Genomic DNA, 21,390 nt, shown 5'->3' with positions numbered 1-21,390 from the left:
AGTGCTAACACCCTTTTGTCATATTAAATCGTACTTGAGAAGCCCAGTATGTAAAGCAAATAAAATCAGATCCATGTGAGCCCCACCCCCAGCCCCAACCCCAAATCCTAGGGCTTTGCAGGAGACAAAGTAAAAAGAGCTTCTGAATCCAAAGCCTTAAAAGGATTTCTATAGCAGCAGTTACACAATCAAACTGCTTACACAGTGAATTTAGGATACAATCACGGATTCATGAATCCTGTAATTTAGTCAAACCACTTTTTAAAATATTTACTAAACACTATGAAGATGGAAGTTCTCATGGGAAGTGAAATTAAAAAGGTCCTTCTAAATCACATGATGTAATGAGAGGAACAAAATGCCGCAGAGGAGGCAACGGAGGTTTGGAGTGTGTGCTGGAGGGAGGTTTGAAGATAGTATGCTCCCAGGGACACCTTGGAAGTGACGGGGCAGAGGCAGCCACCGGACCGGAAGTGAAAGGCTGGCATGGAGGAAGAGTACACAGGATGGCTCCCCTCACCTCTCTTCCCTTCAACTCCTCAGCCGGCCCACAGAGGCCAGGTTCATGAAGAGCAAATTATTTCTTGGAAGATCACTGGGCCAGGCCCAGTCACGTACTAGTACAGTAAACAAACCTGATGTGTGTGCTTGTGAGAAGGCATCATTTGCCGGTAACAGCAAGTACGAGAGCAGCTTCAGCAGAAAATCTGTTCATTCACTCTTAACATAAACCTTTGAGGCAGCACATGTGAGCACTAATCTGTAAAGGCAAATACTGAGCCATGCTCTATCTAAAAGATGAATGTCCTTGTTTCTACTGCTCCTATTTTTTGATTTGCTCCTAACAAGACAAAGATTGTCTTAGAACTAAATGCAAGGGTTTAGAAATGGGAGAGAGAAAAGGCAAGTGGCATGATATGTGAAAAAGATTAAACCAAAGGTGTGTTCAGTTAGACTCTCCTAGCATACACTGAGGTTTTCCAGAGTCCCAAGGATTGAACAGAGACAAATCAAAGTTCTAACCCAGTCTGTATCACTTTAAGAAACTACTTAGTTTATGCATGTACTTATACTACAAGGTAATTGTATTAATTCAGATTGGCTTGCTCAGCAGGGTTAGGACACAAAACCAAGGACTGTGATAAATGAGCTCCTGCTATAGCTGCCTCACTTTTCTTATTCACCAAATGAGGATGTCGACAAGATAATGCTTTCTGCCCTTTATATGCTTAACAATTTATGATTCTAAATGAGGTCATACAACGTTTCTAAAGAACACCTAGAAGAGGGAATACACAACAAATCTCTAAATTTCGAGTTTATGGTAAGTTTTTCTAAATACTGAAATTTTAAGTGGGGAAGGATAAACTTCAGGAAGATTATGAAAGATACCTGGGTCAGTAGAAAATGGAAATACATTTCAATGAATGGAAGAGCAAGTTTTGTGTGTTTATGGAAACTACAACTGGGTTTCTCCCCCAAATCTCTCATAGTTAAACTTTATGATCAACATAAATCAAATCAGAAAAAAAAAACAAAGAAGTAAGAGTCATAAAGCTCCAAAGCTGGCAAGTCTGAAGTACAATCTGACTGCATGTATCAGTCTATCCAAAGATGGTATTATTCAATAGGAGTGTGGGGATGGTGGTCTGCAACGAAAGAGGAGCCACAGAGGCAAATGTGGGCAGTACCCACCTAATGTCCAGAGCAGAGGGACCGCAACCAAGACCAGCCCCGTGGCAGCTCTCACCCTACTGTGAGCTCACTCACCTTCTGATTATACTCGGATTTCATATGCACTCTTTTGCTTGCAGGGGTGGGAACCTTTTTTCTGCCAAGGGCCATTTGGATATTTATAACATCATTTGCTGGTCATTCAAAATTATCAACTTAAAAATTAGCCTGCTATATTTGGTCAAACATTTAATTAACTCACCCCTAATGCCTTGGCAGGGCCAGACCAAATAATTTGGCTTAAAGGGAAGTGCTGTCTAGAGGATCCTCACATCCTGTCCCCTTGTCAATTATGTATCTTACTTTTAATGAATAAACTAGCATTCTGATTATGTCTTGGAGTCCTGAGGCTTGCTTATAGAAAGAAAATTTGATTGATCAGAGGAAACTAGGATTCAGTTCCTTGCCAGTTACAGCTCCTGTTATAAACTGATATTTTAGACACCAGCTTTGGAGAACTTGGATGATGTAAGTCCATCTTTCTAAAATGATCTTGTCTTGTTTCTCAGCTTATGAGACTGCAAGCAAGGTCTTGGCCTGTAATGACCTCTTCAAGCACACCATTGAATGACCAACTGCCCTCCTCTAACTACTGCTTCTTCATGTGCTTGGGTGCTAGTCATCTTCCCAATTGACATTCCCATAGAACATGATGCTGTGAAGAGGGACAAGCTCCAACTGCCTGGTTATAATTTATCAGAGGGACATATTCTGAAATTCTAAATATGTTTCTGTAGCTATGGTGGTCACTAAAATGCTGACTCCTAACAGAAAAATATTGGAAATAAAACAGAGAACAGCATTTGTACTTGGAACTCTGAGAGTAGCTCCAGTAGCCACATTTTAGCAAAGACCTAATCTTGGCAACAATCCCATAAAGTAGGAACTATTATAATCTCCAATTTTAAGATAATGGTATTAAGACTCATAGAAGTTAATTAACTTTCCTAAAGCCATAAATTAATAAGTGGCAGAGCGAGCATTAGCCCAGTTTTGTCTGTCTTATAGCAGACAACAGATAAGAGAAGTGAACATGAAACTGTAAGACCAGCTGGTGGAAACAGACAGTAAGAAGTGACAGCTGGGAGCAAAGACAAAACAGATAATTAGAAAAGCGGAGTAACTGAACCTTCCATTACAGCCTCAAACAGTACTATAAACTTTAACAGTTCCTAGGGATATCTCAAAATAATCCTTTGAAATGCTCGAAAGATAAAAGCTGCCCAATCAGAAAAGGCCAAGTCTCATGCAACTGATAAGCTTGCCATTTTTTTAACACTTCCAAGGTCATTCTCATCCAATGTCACGCATTGCTGCTTCCTTTCTGAATCAGTTGTGCTGTAAGAGCACAGCCCAATATACATATTGATAAATCCAGGCATTATCATACATGAGAAAGTTTACTCTACTACGATGAGAATAGGATTCAGGTCCCATAGCTACCACTATGTCAGCATGTGACCAACAACAAGTCATTTATCTCCTCTGAAACTCGGTATCTTCATCCATAAAATTAATGCTGAGTACGTGCTACCTGTAAAATTTTATACCACAATATTAAATTATACTTGCTACAGTCTATTAAAGACATGGACTTTATAAAAAGGCTGAGGTAAAAATTAATTAAAGTAAACTTTGGTAATCTGAAAATTTCTTTCAGTGGAACATTTTATTTAATCAAGTTGCATAATGAAGTGTTATTATATTACCCTATATCACAAATATTAAAATAATAAATTGAGCCTGGCTGGCTTGGCTCAGTGGTTGACCTATGAACCAGGAGGTCACAGTTGGATTCCCAGTCAGAGCATATGCCCTGTTTGCTGGCTCAATCCCCAGTGTGGGGCATGCAGGAGGCAGCCAATCAATGATTCTCTCTCACCACTTATGTTTCTATGTCTCTCTCCCTCTCTGAAATCAATTTAAAAAAATCCTATCTAATAAAAGAGTAATATGCAAATTAACTGTCACTCTGACAGAAAGACGGTGGTGCCCACAGCCACAAGATGGCAGCGCCAGTCCTCTCAGCCCTGCTGGAGTCCTCCAGTCCCAAGGGTGGCTGCTGAGAGCAGGGCCTGCTTGGCTGTTGCCTGTGGTGACCCGGGAGCAGCCAAGTGGGCCCCGCAGACAGCAGAGAACCACGGGGAGCGGGCCTAAGCCATCAGTAGGACATCCCCTGAGGGCTCCCAGATTGGAGAGGGTGCAGGTCGGGCTGAGGGACTTCCCGCCCCCGTGCACGAATTTCGTGCACCAAGCCTCTAGTATATAAATAAAAATAGACTAAAAGATAGATTTAAATAAATAGAAATGATTCATAATTGCTGTCAAGGCAAACAAAAATATTTTGGATGAATTCTAAAACTTTGAGGTTGCTTGTAGACCAGATTATAGGTTGATTTTTAGCACATGATACAAAATATGCAAAAATATAAATGTTTCTTCTTCAAAAAGTAAATGGCCTAGGTTTTGCTTATTAAGAAAAGAAAAATGAATTCTTTTATTACCCTGAAACTATTTTGTGATAAAGGCTGCTAAAGAATCTGTGCCAATAATCGATAATTCAAGTGATTTGCTAATCCTAAATTAATCTGACATCATACATATCAAGCTACCTCATTTTCTATAAAAATAATAGTTAACATATAGCAACATATATGTGCCAAGCACTATTCTAAATATTTTATATGGATTAACAAGTTTTAACCAGTGAAGCAGAAACTATTATCCTCATCTTATAGGTGAGAAGACCGAATACTAGCTGCCTTTCTCGTCATGGCCTCAGCTCAAATGTCCTTTTTTAGGACAAGGAACAAATCTTTCATATATTCCCAGTGCCTAGAACATTTATCTCATTAGCAGAGTACCTGCCATAAGGTAAGTACTCAGTATATTTAAAGAATTGAATCTAATCTTCATTGTAAAGTGATAAACTTGTCAATCTGAAATGGCAACAAATTAAAGAAAATGTTAATTTTCTTAATGTAGACAAATATTTATATAAATTATTTTAGCGGCAGAGAGGCGATACAGGATGCCAGGGTGGGCAGGAACATGGGACATTTGGGTTAAAAGTGAGTGACTGTTTCATTTCTGACTCATTCCATTTTCAAAATGTGTTATTCTAAGGGTTTCTGATAGAAAGGTTTAAGAAACCACCTTAAAATTAGTCCGAGACAGACAAGTATTAAACTCCCATCAAAAGGAGAAAGCTGGGGCACAGTGAAAACAGTCCTGAAAGGGAAGTTCATAGCACTACAGGCCTACCTCAAAAAAACAAGAAAAATTAATAATAAACTATTTTAACCCTACAACTTAAATAATTAGAAAGAGAACAAGAAAAGCACAAAGTAGAAGGAAGGAAACAATAAGGATCAGAGCAGAAATAAATGAGATAGTGGGGGAAAAAAAAAATCCATGAAACCAAGAGCTGGTTCTTTGAAAAGATAAACAAGATTGATGAACTGTTAGCCAGACTCATCAAGAAACAGAGGACCCAAATAAAAAAAATCAAAAATGAAAGTGGTGAAGTAACAACTGACACCACAGAAATGCAAAGGGTTGTAAAAGAAAATACTATGAACAACTATATGTCAACAAGCTAGACAATGTAGATGAAATGGACAAATTCCTAAAAACACCCCACAAAAATTTCCCAAAACTGAATCAGGGAAGAATCAGAAAACATGTAGTAATAATAATAATAATAATAATAAAAAAAAAAAAAACAACTCCGAGCAAACAAAAGCCCTGGTCTGGATGGCTTCACAGGGGAGTTTTGCCAAACCTTCAAAGAACAACTAACCCCTATCCTCCTCAAACTATTCCAAAAAATTCAAGAGGAAGGAACACTTCCAAACTCTTTTTATGAGGCCAGCATTATCCTAATTCTAAAACCAGTTAAAGGCACTACAAGCCAATATTCCCAATGAACATAGATGCTAAAATCCTCAACAAAATATTAGCAAATCAGATCCAGCAATATATTAAAAAGATCATACACCATGACCAAGTGGAATTTATTCCAGGGATGCAAGGCTGGTTCAATATTCACAGATCAATAAACATGATACATCACAAACTGAAAGACAAAAATCATGATCATATCAATAGATGCAAAAAAAGCATTCGACAAAACAACACCCATTTTTGATAAAAACTCTCAGCAAAGTGGGAATAGAGGGAGCATATCTCAACATAATAACAGCCATATATGACAAACCTACAGCCAACATCATACGTAATGGGCAAAAACTAAAACCATTTCCCCTAAGAACAGGAACAAGATAGGGATGTCCGCTTTCACCACTGTTATTCAACACAGTACTAGAAGTCCTATCCACAGAGATCAGACAAAAGAAGAAATAATAGGTATCCAAATTGGAAAGGAGGAAGTAGAACTCTCATTATTCACAAATGACATGATATTGTACACAGAAAACCCTAAAGATTCCAACAAAAACTACAGCTTTAATAAAGGAATTCTGCAATGTAGCAGGATACAAAACTAACACCCAGAAATCGATGGCATTTTTATACACCAATAATGAACTGTCAGAAAGAGAAACTAAACAATCTCATTTACCATTGCAACAAAAAAATTAAGATACTTAGTGAATAAAGTTAACCAAGGAGGTAAAAGACTTGTCCTCGGAAAACTATAGGACATTGAAAAAAAGAGATAGAGGAAGACATAAACAAGTGGGAGAATATACCATGTTCATGGATTGGTAGAATTACATCATTAAAATGCCCATACAACCCAAAGCAATCTACAGATTCAATGCAATCCCTATTAAAATAACAAAGGCATATTTCATAGATCTAGAACAAATACTCCAAATATAGAACCAGAAAAGACCCCGAATAATTGCACCAATCCTGAGAAAGAATAAAGTTGGAGGAATTACAATACCAGATATCAAGTTATACTACAAAGCCACTGTAATCCAAACAGCCTGGTACTGGCACAAGAACAGACATATAATTCAATGGAACAGAACAGAGACCCCAGAAATCAACCCAAGCCATTACATTCAAATTAATATTCGACAAAGGAGGCAAGAGTATACAATGGACTCAAGACAATCTCTTCAATAAATGGTGTTGGGATAATTGGACAGATACTTGCAAAAAAATGAAACTAGACCACCAACTTACACCATACACAAGAATAAACTCAAAATGGATAAAAGACTTAGTAAGGAGTGATGAAGCCATAAAAATCCTAGAAGAAACCATAGGTAGCAAACTCTTAGACATCTCTCATAGCAGTATGTTTGCGGATACATCTCATAGGGCAAAGCAAACTAACAAGAAAATAAACAAATGGGACTACATCAAAATAAAAAGCTTCTGTACAGCAAAAGAAACCAACAAAATAAAAAGGAAGCCCACTGTATGGGAGAACATATTTGACAATGATACATCTGATAAAGGGGTAATATCCAAAATATATAAGGAACTTAACAAAGGAAGACAAAACAATCCAATTAAAAAATGGGCAAAGGACCTAAATAGACACTTCTCCAAAGCAGACATACAGATGTCCAAGAATCATACGAAAAAATACTCAAAGTCACTGACATCACAGATATGCAAATTAAAATGACAATGAGGTATCACCTCACACCTGTCAGAATGGCTACCATCAATAAATCAACAAATAACAAGTGTTGACAAGGATGTGAAGAAAAGGGAACCCTAGTACACTGCTGGTGGGAATGCAGACTGGTGCAGCCATTATAGAAAACAGTATGGACTTTCCTAAAAAAATTAAATACGGAACTGTCATATGACCCAGTGACCCCACTTCTAGGAATATATCCTAAGAGACCTGAAACACCAATCAGAAAGAATGTAAGCACCCCTATATTCATAGCGCAATTTATAATGCCTAAGATCTGGAAAGAGACCAAGTGTCCATTAGTAGATGAGTGGATAAAAAAGTTGTGGTACATTTACACCATGGAATACTATGCAGCAGTAAAAAAGGATCTCTTACTCTTTGAGACAGCAAGGAGGGGTCTGGAGAGCATTATGCTAAGTGAAATAAGCCAGTCAGAGAAAGACAAGTATCACATGATCTCACTCATATGTAGAATTGAATGAACAAAATAAACTGATGAACAAAATAGATCCAGAGACATAGGAGCATGGAACAGACTGTGGAGTCTCTGAGGGAAGGTGGTGGTGGATGGGAAGAGATCAACCAAAGAACTCGTATGCATATATGCATAACCCATGGACACAGACAAAAGGGTGGTGAAGGCCTTGGGCGGGGGATGGGGACAGGCTAGAGGAGTCAATGGGGGGAAAAGAGGGACACGTAATATTTTCAACAATAAAGATTTAATTTTAAACAAAGGAGAAAGCTTTCTATAGTACACAGGGAACTGCAATATTCTGCTGTCAGGTAAATTCAGTTTTCAAAGATGGAGATTAAAGTTTAAAGGGCAGAAAACAACAGGTACATCAATGTAAACATTTAACTCTTTTTAACATAAGTAAAAATTTCCAACAGTCTCACAATTTATCTTACTTCTCTACTTACAGTGCACTTTCCATGTCTGCTATATTTTCTTCCATTTTCTGAGACTACATAGAGGTAAATAAAGTTGTCATGAGATCCTACAGCCAGGCGGGTGCCATCTAGAATAAAGCAAGAAAGAGTGTTGACTAGAGAAATAGCTACACTGATATAACTACAATCTGGCCCCGTGGAGGTTAACCAGCTTTTACGGGTCTAAATCACAGTATTCATATGGCAAGCTGAGCATATAATTGCTCACTTCAGCTGAGCACATAGGACCTCTCCAAATATAGGGTTGGTTCTCCTGGCAAGGAGCTATGTTCTCTTTTCTATGGTCTCCTCTATTGTACTTACTATGTAGCACAGCGGTTCTCAACCTGTGGGTCATGACCCCTTTGGGGGTTGAACGACCCTTTCACAGGGGTTGCCTAAGACCATCGGAAAACACATATATAATTACATATTGTTTTTGTGATTAATCACTATGCTTTAATTATGTTCAATTTGTACAATGAAATTGGGGGTCAAAACATGAGGAACTGTTTAAAGGGTCGCGGCATTAGGAAGGTTGAGAACCACTGATGTAGCAGATGGTCAATAAAGTCCAACTGATTCGTGTATATTAACTGCTACATTTGCAGTAGTTACTTGTTACTACAATATTGAAAAAAGCCAATCTAAAACTTTTTCTGCTTCTACTCTTGCCAGGCTTATAGATAGAAGCAAATACTTTTCCTTCCTTTCTCAACGCAAGAGAACAGTATTCAGTGCTTCCTATGAAACAACTTAGAAAACTTAGAAGCAATCAAAAGATCATCTGAACCCCACACTAATCCAACAACTACTGGAATATATTTTTGAATATATGTGAATGTCACTCTAACTCCAGGAAAGAAAGTTATGAATCAAAATCATAATAATAAGAGGAAAAGAAAATTGGAATACTATGAAAACTTAACATTTTAAATAAAGTACAAAGATTAATTCAAACAAGGCTAAACAAACTTACCAAATTCTTGGGTTGCTGAGTATCCTATATAATAAAAGCCTAATATGCTAAGTGTCCAGTCAACCGGTTGGCCGTTCAAAACCAATCCGTTCAAAACCAATCAAAGCGTAATATGCTAATGATATGCTAAGGCTGCTCAATCGCTCGCTATGACATGCACTGACCCCCAGGGGGCAGTCAACCAGTCACTATGACATGCACTGACCACCGGGGGTAGATGCTCTGACCTGTAGGTTAGCTTGCTGCTGGGGTCCAGCCGATCGGGATTGAGTGAGACAGGCCAGACATGCCCTGGAGCCCTCCTGCGGTCCCTCCCCAGCTGGCCAACCTCTCATGTCTTCCCCCCGCCCTGATAGTGCACTGGTAGGGTCCCTCAGCCTGGCCTATACCCTCTCACAATCCGGGAACCCTTGGGGGATGTAAGACAGCCGGTTTCGGCCCGATCCCACAGGGGGAGCACCGCTCAGCCAGAAGCTGGGTTCATGGCTGGCGAGCGCAGCGGCAGTGGCGGGAGCCTCTCCCACCTCTGCAGAAGCGCTAAGGACAGGGGGAGCGGGCCTAAGCCAGCAGTTGGACATCCCCTGAGGGCTCCCAGACTGTGAGAGGGCGCAGGCCAGGCTGAGGCACACCCCCCACCGCCCAGTCCATGAATTTCGTGCACCAGGCCTCTAGTTTCATATAATTAATAAAACAATCATTACTATATGTAATCCGGAATAATGCCACTAGATTTTAAAGAACTTGAAGGGCCTATAAAATTCGTATATTTTTAATATTCTATAATTTCTTTTATATTCTCCTATATACAAAGAAAAGGTTGCTAAATAGATGTAACATTCAACCTAGTACCTATTCAAAATTCTAAGCACACTGTATGTTTAGTGCCAAAATATAAAGTGTGTATGTGTTGGGGTGGTGGTGGGATGGGGTGATTGCACTATTTTCTACTTTCAATTGCGAATGCAGTCTAACAATTCATTATAAATTTGTTTCCTTGATTTAGAATGTTGTTTAACTTTAGCAGATTTTTTACAGTTTCTCGCAGCAGAGTTTTTGCAGTTTCTCGCAGCAGAGTTTAATCGGAAACTCTGGGGAAACCATATTCAATACTTTACAACTCTAGACAGAGAATATAGTAATCAGCTTCATTGAAAATGAAAAAAGCAGATATAGAGAAATGCTGTGAATGCCAGGGTGGGGGTAAATCTACTCACCTACTGAGTAGCGCATCACAGAGAGCTGTTCATTCCCATCTGTGTGGATAGAAACTAGATCTCTGGTTTCTGCATCCAGAACAAACCACCTATTAAGAAGTAAAAATAAAAAATCTTCAGATGTTAGCATTTATAGAGAAAATGGTTGCTGATCATTTCTCCCTTTTTAAAAATTAAGAAATTTTAATATTACTCTTAAGTATGACATGTTTTCCTCTTCCAATGAAGGATGAGTTCATTTTGCAAAATGTTGCTAGATACAATATAAATATACTTATATGGGCCTAGGCATGTTCATTTCTATTTAGGTATTCACTGAATGCCCACAGCATTTCTTTGCTAATTAGTCTAAATAGAATAAGATGACAGGATCAGTGTTTCTGAAGATTATACTAGAAGTGGGGAAAAGGAAATGAGCCAATTAAAACAAAACAATCAAGTGCCAATCTTAGTGATGCTGACTATGTACGTCTAGTAGAGGAACTCTCATAAGGAAAATGAATGGTAGCAGGAGGATAGGATGTAGGATATGGGTTGAGCTGAACCCTGAGGGAAAGAAGAACAGCAGTTCAGGCAGGAGGAGTGAAAGCTGCACAGCTATGGAGGTGGGAGGGAGCACGCACAGTGTGAAGGTGGGAGGGAAAGGCAGCCAGCCATTCATTTGGTGTGATTTCAAAGGAACCAGCAGGGGGCACTCTGCCTCTCCAATACCTTAACATATGCACAGAGAAACTAAATTTGATAGTTTTTCATTCACATTTATAGGAAAAGTAAAAATGTAAAAGCCTCTTGAGAAGTAAAACAATGACTTAAATCCAACTACATCATAAATGACTTATCTAAAAGCACTAAAGGAAGAAATGGTGTTTCAGAAGAGTATGGCAAGATATGAGCTATAAGAAAAGGCTGGGAACTAAGGATAGACAACCAAAGGCTGGATAAGTGAGAGAAGGCAGGTTATAGACCAGTGATGGTGAACCTTTTGAGCTCAGCGTGTCATCATTTTGAAAAACCCTAACTTAACTCTGGTGCTGTGTCACATATAGAAATTTTTTGATATTTGCAACCATAGTAAAACAAAGACTTATATTTGTGATATTTATTTTATATATTTAAATGCCATGTAACAAAGAAAAATCAACCAAAAAAATGAGTTCACGTGTGTCATAGGTTCGCCATCACTGTTATAGACAGTATGCAGAGCTGGTTGGAGTTCAAAGTTGAGCATTGCCTAGCTCAGATCAGGCATTAAAAATATTTGTAAAATGAATAATGAACTAATATAAAATGTCTTAAACATGACAAAACCTATATTTTAGCAAGAATTACTTAGTAGTAGTGCAGTGTGCAGGAAGAAATGGTTAGGGTGGAGAAAATGGGACAATACTAGAAAAATAAAATTACTATCTAAATCTCATGTAAGAGGGTGGGACAAAAGCAGCAAGTTTTGTTTTTAATTATTCAGATGGGAAAATTCTATCACTAAAATAAGCCAGTAACAGAAATCAGAATGACAGTTCCTTTCAATTTTGAAACTAATTATATAACTAATATCTGGAAAGAGATCATTTATCTTTCAGATTAAAATAAATACTATTTATGAGAGGATAGTGCTTTAAAGAACTTAAAAAACACAAGTTTAGTGATGCTGTTTCATATGCCTTAATGAATTCAAGGTAGGAGATGAAAGACGAAAAGATCCCAACTATTCTATATAATATACTAGTATATGATAAAACCTAATATGCTAAGTGTCCGACCACTCATTCAACCGTTTGACCAGTTGCTACAACACACACTGACCACCAAGGGCAGATGCTCCGACTGGTAGGTTAGTTTGCTGCTGGGGTCCACCAAGACTGGGATTGGGCGAGATGGGCCGGACACGCCCTGGAGCCCTCCTGTGGTCCCTCCCTGGCCCCGACGGTGCACTGGTGGGGTCCCTTGGCCTGGCCTGCACCCTCTCACAATCTGGGACCCCTTGGGAGATGTCAGAGAGCTGGTTTCAGCCCGATCCCCGCAGGCCAGGCTGAGGGACCCCACTGGTACACGAATCCTTGCACCGGGCCTCTAGTTTACCTATAAAATTGCTCTCTAAACATGTTTATGAATGAATTTTAGTAACTTGTGAGCCATAGGTTGAAACTTCCAGGTAGCTAACTTAATTCACAAATTCTGTCTTTTATCCAGGTAACAGAAATAGCTTCTATTTGTGAATACTGGAGTTTAAAAGTAGGAAACTGGCATTTGAAGCTTATGCTACAAGTTTACTGGTCATTTCAATTTCAAAGGTATATAAGAAACACACTTTATTGCAATTGGACAGTTCCCATAGATTAAAGGTTTCTTCTGAGAATGTATTTCATTAATCAACTTTTATGGCTTCCACTGTGATGCTCCTCTAAGCCAAGAAGTGCCAAAGCTGATGCCAAGTGAATTGCCCTCTCACAGTAAGGGAACAAAATATTCCAACTCAGATTAAACAGACATACCTAAAGAACAATGAGATACAGCTCCACTCTGCAGGTGTCAGGTTTCTAGTTTTTAACGAATTTATGTAAACTTTACCATACCTTCTTAGGCATTCAAAAATTATCAATTTTTATTTTGGAGAAGCTCCAACTGATACTGTTTCCAAATTAGTTTAATCTTACTAGGAAAACTGCAAACAATTCTATAGTTTTGGAAACCCCTCAAAAAGTTATATTTAAAAAACCACCCCAGAGCCCTGGCCAGTGTTGCTCAATGGTTACAGTGTCAGCCCGCACACTGAAGGTTTGATTCCGGGTCAAGAGCATGTACCTGGGTTGCAGGTTCATTCCTTGGCTCCAGTCTGGATGTGTTCAGGAGGCAACCAATCAATGTGTCTCTCTTACATCAATGTTTCTCTCCCCCCCCTCCTTTCTTCCCTTCCACTCTCTCTGAAAATCAATAGAAAAATATCCTCGGGTGAGGATTAAAAAAACAAAACAAAAAACACCAGAATGTCTTATTGGTATAACATGTAGGAAACAAAAACTCTGAGTCATTTACTAGAGATGGTAGTTATTTAAAAAAAACAAAAGAGACCTCTGCCTCCTTTTTCTATTTCTTCAGTCACATATAAGAGATTAATTCTACTTTTGGTAAGCAATTTTTAGTAATAATCCAACAACTTTGTTACTGAAAATAAACAACTTCCATATGGACCCCAAGAAATAATTTTAAAGCTCCCATGCTTTTCACTGCATGAATTATGTTCTATCTTCAGAAAGATTTTTTGGACTCAGGATCTCTGTCCCTAATAAAGGTATGGAGAACATAACAAATTCTCTACCAAAGGGAATTTTATAGAAATAAATATTTAAGTTTTCACTGTGTTGAATTTATTCTTATTCTAATCTAGAGTATACCAAGCTTCCGCTTTAAGGTAATCTGGAATCATTATGGGGCTCTATATTGCCCCTAAGATAAATGATGGTACTACATTTTGGTATTTGACTCACATGTCAGATCAGTTTAAATATATAACCAAAGATTTCTCATCTCGAATACATTTAGAAAGATCCATTAGGTCCTTGTTTATGATCTAATGCAAGAATAGGAATGTGGCTTTTATAATCAGAAAAATGTATAAAGTCAAAAACAGGAAAAGAGTAGCCCATTTCAACTTTCTTATTTTACAAATAAGAACAATGAAATCCTATGATGCCAAAACCCCCAACCAGTCATCAACCAAGTAGTTAGTGGCAGAACCAGGATAGAGCTCTGGCCTGTGCTTTTCACTGTCTCACAACAGGGAAGGGTGTGATCTCTCTCTGCCTGTGATGCACTAACATTTAGGGATTCAGAGAAGAAAAGAGACAGGAAAGGACGCAAAACAGGAGTTTATAATCAGACTGGGGAGAAAGAGTGAGTTAATAAAGTAAAATGAAATATACAAGGATTATGAAATTTCAGGCAGGGAGGATGTAGGTGACCTGGGATTTCATCTCATCAAATGTGGCACAGATAGGTGGGACATAAACAGGTGGAGAGGAGTAGATAGAAAAGTACAAAGGGGCCCTAAGCCGGTTTGGTCCAATGGATAGAGTGTCTGCCTGCAGACCGAAGGGTCCTGGGGGTCCTGGGTTCAATTCTGGTCAAGGGCATGTACTTTGGTTGCAGGATCCTCCCCGGCCCAGTCCCTGGTCGGGGCTTGTGCAGGAGGCAACCAATCGATGTGCTTCTCTCACATCGCTGTTTCTGTCTTTCCCTCTTTCTTCCACTCTCTCTAAAATTCAATGGAATATCCTTGTTGGGTGAGGATTAAAAAAGAGAGAGAGAAGCACAAAGGGGAGTAGGGGAGGAGGTGGAGGGAGTGGAGGGGGGCAGGAAGAGATTAACCAAAGAGCTTGTAGACACAGACAATCCTGTGGTGAAGGCCTGGGATGTGTGTGTGTGGAGGAGGAGACCTCTGTAATACTTTCAACAATAAATGTAAAAAAAACAATCATTAATGGGCTTTACAGGCCAAGCTAACAAGTTTAGGTATCAAAAAGCCTTTAGAAACGTTCTTGACCTGAATTTGCTCCATCTATTTCCTCCTGCCTGATATGACTCCTCACTCTTCACTGCCTCTTCAAGATCCAAGGACTCCTCCAAGGCAGGACCAATCTCACCTCCTCTGTGAAGTGTTCTCTGACAACTCAGGCTCACAGTAATTTCTCTGTTGAACTCCAAGCACTGCTGCCTGTTTATTCAAGTAATGCTAAACCTAATAAAAGCTCTGTATTTTCTTATGGACATACATAATCTACTTGGGGAAAGGGACCATGTCTCATATTCCTCTGTGCCACTCCATGCATCGAGATCAGTGCCTTACAGTTGCAGGAATTCAATAAGCATTGGAAGAGCGACTCAGAACTGGAGTTGTAACAAGGCAGAACTCTGGGAGATTCATGCTGATAGAGTTCAAAGACACTGTCACCTGGGAAATGAGCGCAGGAGTACCCAAGGACCACGTTAAGTAACACCAAATTGCAGAGGGAAAAAGCTGTTCTTTTCTAACTAGAAATCTTCTCTTTTAATTATGTCAAAGAAGAAAGTCTCAGCTAGCGCTAATATCACTTGAACATCTCCCTTTTGAGAAGGAGCATTTATGCCTAGAACCTCTATCGTCAACAGTATCTGGCTGAATTTTGATAACAATACTTTAGCTACATTGCTGGCTTGCCAAGGTACATTCACCATCAAAATTGGTAGGTTCAGCTGGATTGCTTAAGTGTCTCCAGGTCTAGTGTTCTGTTGCTGTGATTCTGCATCAAAACTAAATTAAATTCTTTACCCAGCCATCTGCCAGGCTCACTGTCCCTGACATGTACTGTAATGCGGGCTGCACAGGGCAGGGATTTTTGTTTTGCACTCTGATGTAGCTTAAATCCCCACAACAGTGTCTAACCAAGAGCAGGTGCTCAGTAAATAATTACTAATGATTGAAAGAGTATATGTAACAGATAAGAGCAACATGCATATTAGTGTGCCACCTAAAAATAAATCTCCAGATCAGATTGACAACATTCCTAACAATGGTTAAACATTCCACCACTTCAAATCACTCAGCTCACATTCCCTTAAAGACCCTACCTGCCTGAGTGCGTTCCTATGGCCACCACTGTGCCACTTGGATGAAAATCTGCACAGTGTCCTGGTTCCTAGAAGAAAGACAGAAAGCTGTTGGGGAGTACATGAGAAAGTCTCACTAGATCTATAGGAACAGTAGCAAAAACTATTTGAAAATAACTTGTTTCATATAAACATCAAATTCCAATCAACATCCTTGTAGCTATGTGGATATGAGAGGAAAAAAGAATTTCAGAGCAGGAAGGGGTACGCTGGCAGAGTGGTGAGGAGAAAGGACAACCAGCTTGTGGCTAGGCAGTGGAATAATAATAGAACAACAACAAACATTTGTATAGTTCTTTAGAGTCTGCAAAGAAAATGTATACACCTTTTGGGCTAGACAAGATGGGTATCTCAGTGGGGTTGGGAGAAAATACAGTAAGAGACCAATTCAAAAAGAAGACAGTCTGTTAGTGAGCAGCACTTACTGAATCCAACTGCACCACCACCAGAGGCCCAAACATTTCTGAACAGTGCTCCATGTACATGTGAAATCTTTTTACTATGGAAACTGATGGAAAAATTGAGCTTTTGCACTGCTAATTTGCTTCTTCAGAGTGGGTTCATGGAATATTTTTGACTAAACACTCTTCCCTTTACTGAACACTTTGTTTTAACCAATGCTGAGTTCTTTCACTTTTGCTGCTTCCAAATGCTAGTCTGGGGCATTTCTGTGGGGAGATTATAATCCAATTTTGTTTTACTCACATCTACGAGTCTGGTCCATTCCAGCCTGTGTTCCATTGAGTTCCACATGCACACCTGTCTGTCCTGAGCACACGTCAAGAGCAAATCTTTGAAGGGATGTGTGGCAAGACCCCAAAGTTCATCTGTATGACCCTGAAATAAAATACACCTATTATTATGTTAAAAGAAACAAAATATCATAAAAATATTCAGTTAATGGTTAAAATTACAGTTACCTGGACTTCTATTTGGAAGCCATCATTAAATGTTCCCCGTAAAATAAAATTTCGTGATGTGCCTACTAAAAATTGATCTGCCTTTCCTTCTGCAACAGCTCTGATTGTTCCATACTGATCAGGAACCTAAAAAGAAAACACAACCCACACTGTAATGTCACCATGCACATACTAACATGCATTATGGGGTAATGAGTGACAAAATTCCAAATTTGAAAGTAATATGGTAATCTTATGCTAATGATAATTTATTTATTCAATTCATTTTATTACACAGAAGTTATAATGTATTATTATTATTATTAACATTCTTTGTTTCAGTACATTTTAAATTTATATTTTACATGATTTTAAGAATTAAGGCTTAGGAGGAGAGGAAGGTCTGGTTTTGTTACTTAATAGTTGTTATTTTGGTCAAGTCATTTAGCCTAAGACAAGTTTCTTTATATATAATATGGGAATAATAATAATAATAATAATACTAATAATACAGACGCTACTTACTCTGTAAACTAAAAAGCAGTATATTGTAAAGTGTTATAACTCATTAATAGGACTCCTTGGTAGATCAATCTCATTTAATCCATTACATGGGAAACTCTCAGTGAATGTTATCTAGATACTAAAAGCCTAAATGACTGTTACAGCAGAAGGACCAGAACGACCAGTTGCTATGATGTGCACTGACCACCAGGGGGCAGACACTCAAGGCAGGAGTGCCACTCAGCCAGAAGCCAGGCTCACATCTGGCGAACACAGCAGTGGTGGTGGAAGCCTCAGAGCAGTGAGCAGGAAGGCAGTAAGGAGTGAGGGGTCCCAGACTGCAAGAGGGCACAGGTTGGGCTGAGGGACCCCCCCACCCCGTGCACGAATTTTGTGCACTGGGCCTCTAGTATCTATCCTAATAAAAGGGTAACATGCTAATTAGACTGGGAGACCTTCCGGGAGATCTTCTGGACGTCCTTCTGGACAAAGGCATGGTGGTGGGGCTGAGGCAGAGGCGGTTAGGGGCGATCAGGCCAGGAAGGGAGGGCAGTTTAGGGTGATCAGGCTGGCAGGGGGGCAGTTGGAGGCAATCAGGCCGGCAGGGGGGGCAGTTGGGGGCGAGCAGGCTGGCAGGCAGAGTGGTTAGGGGCAATCAGGCAGGCAGGCGAGCTGGTTAGGAGTCAGCAGTCCCGGATTGCGAGAGGGATCCCAGATTGGAGAGGGGGCAGGCCAGGCTGAGGGACAAGCCCCTCCTCACCCCCCGCACGAATTTCGTGCACCGGGCTACTAGTTAATATAATAAGTAAAGTGTTATAACTCATTAATAGGACTCCTTGGTAGATCAACCTCATTTAAACCAAAGAATGACTCCTTCTTTATGAAGTATGACCCCAAAATTACTCCTGAAAGCACAAAGAACTGAATTCTAAAAGTAATCCAAATTTACATTAGAAATGGCAAGAGGAGGATAAACTAGATGGTATAGCTTGACTACAGAGGGTATGAGTTATCTGTGAAGAAAAGAAACAGCATGAATTTAAGGCTGAGATAAAGCAATTCTTTCTTATCTATCTTCTTGAAAATAAAACCCAAGAGCAGTACTATCAGGATCCTCTTTTTAGAGATTTTGTCTGGAAAACATGTTTAGAATACAGTGAGTATAAGTTCAAAATTTAAGTCACTCAAAAAGAGTCAATATCAAAGCAAGAAATTTGCCCTTGCTTTGAGAATTATTGATCTAAAATACAATTCTTAACTGTTCTACCATCTGAGACCTCAATTCAATTAGCATTTAATACCTTTCACAGTACACATAATACCTGTCAGGTTTTATAAATACACCTGGGTCCACACCATGAAGAAGAAACAAGCATAGATAATTATCTACTATCATTAAGCTCACTGTTGAAATGATTATTTTCAGTATTAAAATTAAATTGGTCATTTTGCATACCCTGGTTATATTTTGGATCACTAAGAAAAAAAAGCCTTAGAAATAAACAAGTAAGTTAATTATTCTGCCCAATCTTTTTTTTTTTTTTAAATGCTTTCAAATTATTGTGTTTAATGATTGGTTTCTTTTTTCTTTTCATTTTGAGGAAATGAAATGACCAGGATATGCACCAACTTCCCAGAAAGTGTAAGTTATCTTAAAGTGGGACAGAAGACATTAGTTTAGAGGATTTAACATTATAATTTTTATGTTCCCATCCTTACCTCAATTTCTCTTTCGGGATTCAAATCATGATCCCACAGAATTATTTTCCTGTCTTTTCCTCCTCCGGTTAATAACATCCCATTTCTCATCTGACAAAGTGTGAATACACTGCCATCATGAGCTTTGATTTGTTTGCTGATCTGATAAATACCTAATACGATAGGAAAAAATAAAAACACTAGTGATAACATTTCCCCTCAAACTTTAGTGGCTTTCTGGAAGAAAATAGATGCTTTATGACTTAAGATGGGATTACATCATGATAAACCCATTGTATGATGAAAATGCATTTAATATACCTAATCCACCAAACATCATAGTTTAGTCTAGTTGGTTTCTATCAAAGTGCATATCACGTTTGCACCATGGTAAAGTTGAAAAACTGTAAGTCAAACCACAGTAAGTTGGGGACCATTTGTATAAAGCAGTGGTTCTCAACCTTCTGGCCCTTTAAATACAGTTCCTCATGTTGTGACCCAACCATAAAATTTTCGTTGCTACTTAATAACTGTAATGTTGCTACTGTTATGAATCGTAATGTAAATATCTGATATGCAGGATGGTCTTAGGCGACCCCTGTGAAAGGGTCGTTCGACCGCCAAAGGGGTCGCGACCCACAGGTTGAGAACCACTGGTATAGAGTGATTACTCAAAAGTGCCTACAACTCAACAATCAAACACCTATTTTCAGCAAGTTATGCAAGGCTGGTAGTGTAGCTTAATACAACCTTTTGTATTTATGTCAATATTGTTACTCTGAAAATATTTCAAAACACGTTCTTACAAAAGGGTAGAGTAGTGACAATTCTATAGACAACGGGATACTCAGAACTTTACAATCTCTTATAATCATCTTATTATGGTAGTTAGCATAGTATCACTTTTCTGATTTTAGAATTGAGGACACACAGGTATAGAAATGGCTTAACCAGTACCACATAGTTAGCTAGTGACAAAGCTGTGAATAGGGCTCAAGGCTCTTCACTCAATGTACCCTTAAGTTTGCAAAAAGCTTTAATTTCCTGCTGAGGTAACAGTATTTAACATTTAGCAACGACTGTTGACCTACCAGCTCTGGCAAGGACTACCCCACCCCCTTTATTTGCTGAGATATGGAGACTGGGAAAGGCACTGGGCAGAAGTGGGCACTGGAGGCCTGGAGTAGTGGGTTTTGACCAACCAGAGAAGTATTTTAAATTAAAGCTGTATCAATGTGATAGTTGAATGACAGGCCAGCTTTCTTGTATGCTCACAGCATTTTACAAGTAGCCAGGGAGGGACAAGGCAGGTACAGAAAAGGGGATTACATACGTACATAAATACACACACGCACACACACACAATCAGATTCTCTTTTTTAAAGGTGAGGATAAGATTTTAGTACCCAAACCTTTTCCTTTGGTATTTATCAGACCTTATTCAGAGAAGCTCTTTATCTGGCTAGTGAGGCTGGTAGAGCAAGAGTTAAGCTTTTTGGAAGACAATTATTTTGCAGAATTGGTTACCAGGCTCAAAATGGGAAGGTAGAGCCTTGTTTAAATTTGGCCAAAGTTAAGTCAATAAATAGACCTTAGATCCTTTAGAAAAGTAAAGAAGTTACAAGTTTAAAAATTGTTCAGTGGGGGAAATGAGTGAAGGTGGTCAAAAGGTACGTACTTCCAGTTATAAGGTAAATAAGGTCTGGGAATTTAATGACCACAGTAAACAATACTGTATTGTATACTTGAAAGATGCAGAGAAAGCAGATCATAAAAGTTCTCATCAGGAGAAAAAATTTTAACTATGTGAGGGGATGGATGTTAACTAAACTTGTGGTCAAATCATTATGTGGTATACCTTAAACTTATACAATGGTATGTGTCAATTATATATCAATAAAACTAGGAAAGTGTTCATTTTCTAAAATCATTCATCAACCAACGAATGGAAAACAAAACGTGGCATGTCATATCATGGAATATTATTCAGCCATAAAAAGGGATTAAGTACTGACACATGCCACAACATGGATGAACTGTGAAAACATTAAGGTTGAAGTGAAAGAAGCTAAACACAAAAGGGCATATAACGTATTATTTCACTGATATGAAATGTCCAAAAACAGGTAAATCCAGAGAGCAAAAGTAGACAAATGGTTG

The 21,390-nt window shown here is 38.9% G+C and overlaps 1 protein-coding gene across 4 annotated transcripts in view; it reads right to left on the bottom strand.

Moving 5' to 3' along the window:
- Positions 1 to 21,390, bottom strand: part of EML4 (echinoderm microtubule associated protein like 4) — a 157,035-nt gene that overhangs the window by 11,896 nt on the left and 123,749 nt on the right. For all 4 annotated transcript variants that reach the window (XM_005864753.2, XM_005864752.2, XM_014538451.1 and 1 more), the window contains 6 exons: positions 19,252 to 19,403; positions 17,050 to 17,175; positions 16,835 to 16,966; positions 16,091 to 16,158; positions 10,487 to 10,575; positions 8,285 to 8,382 (listed from right to left, as the gene is read on the bottom strand). In XM_005864753.2, coding sequence (XP_005864815.1) covers positions 8,285 to 8,382; positions 10,487 to 10,575; positions 16,091 to 16,158; positions 16,835 to 16,966; positions 17,050 to 17,175; positions 19,252 to 19,403 — 665 coding nt within the window. The remainder of the gene's footprint in view (positions 1 to 8,284; positions 8,383 to 10,486; positions 10,576 to 16,090; positions 16,159 to 16,834; positions 16,967 to 17,049; positions 17,176 to 19,251; positions 19,404 to 21,390) is intronic.

Source organism: Myotis brandtii, unplaced genomic scaffold, assembly GCF_000412655.1.
Source record: "Myotis brandtii unplaced genomic scaffold, ASM41265v1 scaffold191, whole genome shotgun sequence".
In the NCBI taxonomy this organism is placed as follows: Eukaryota; Metazoa; Chordata; class Mammalia; order Chiroptera; family Vespertilionidae; genus Myotis; species Myotis brandtii.
The sequence above is the reverse complement of the archived record's forward strand: the minus strand, read 5'-3'. Positions and strand labels throughout refer to the sequence as shown.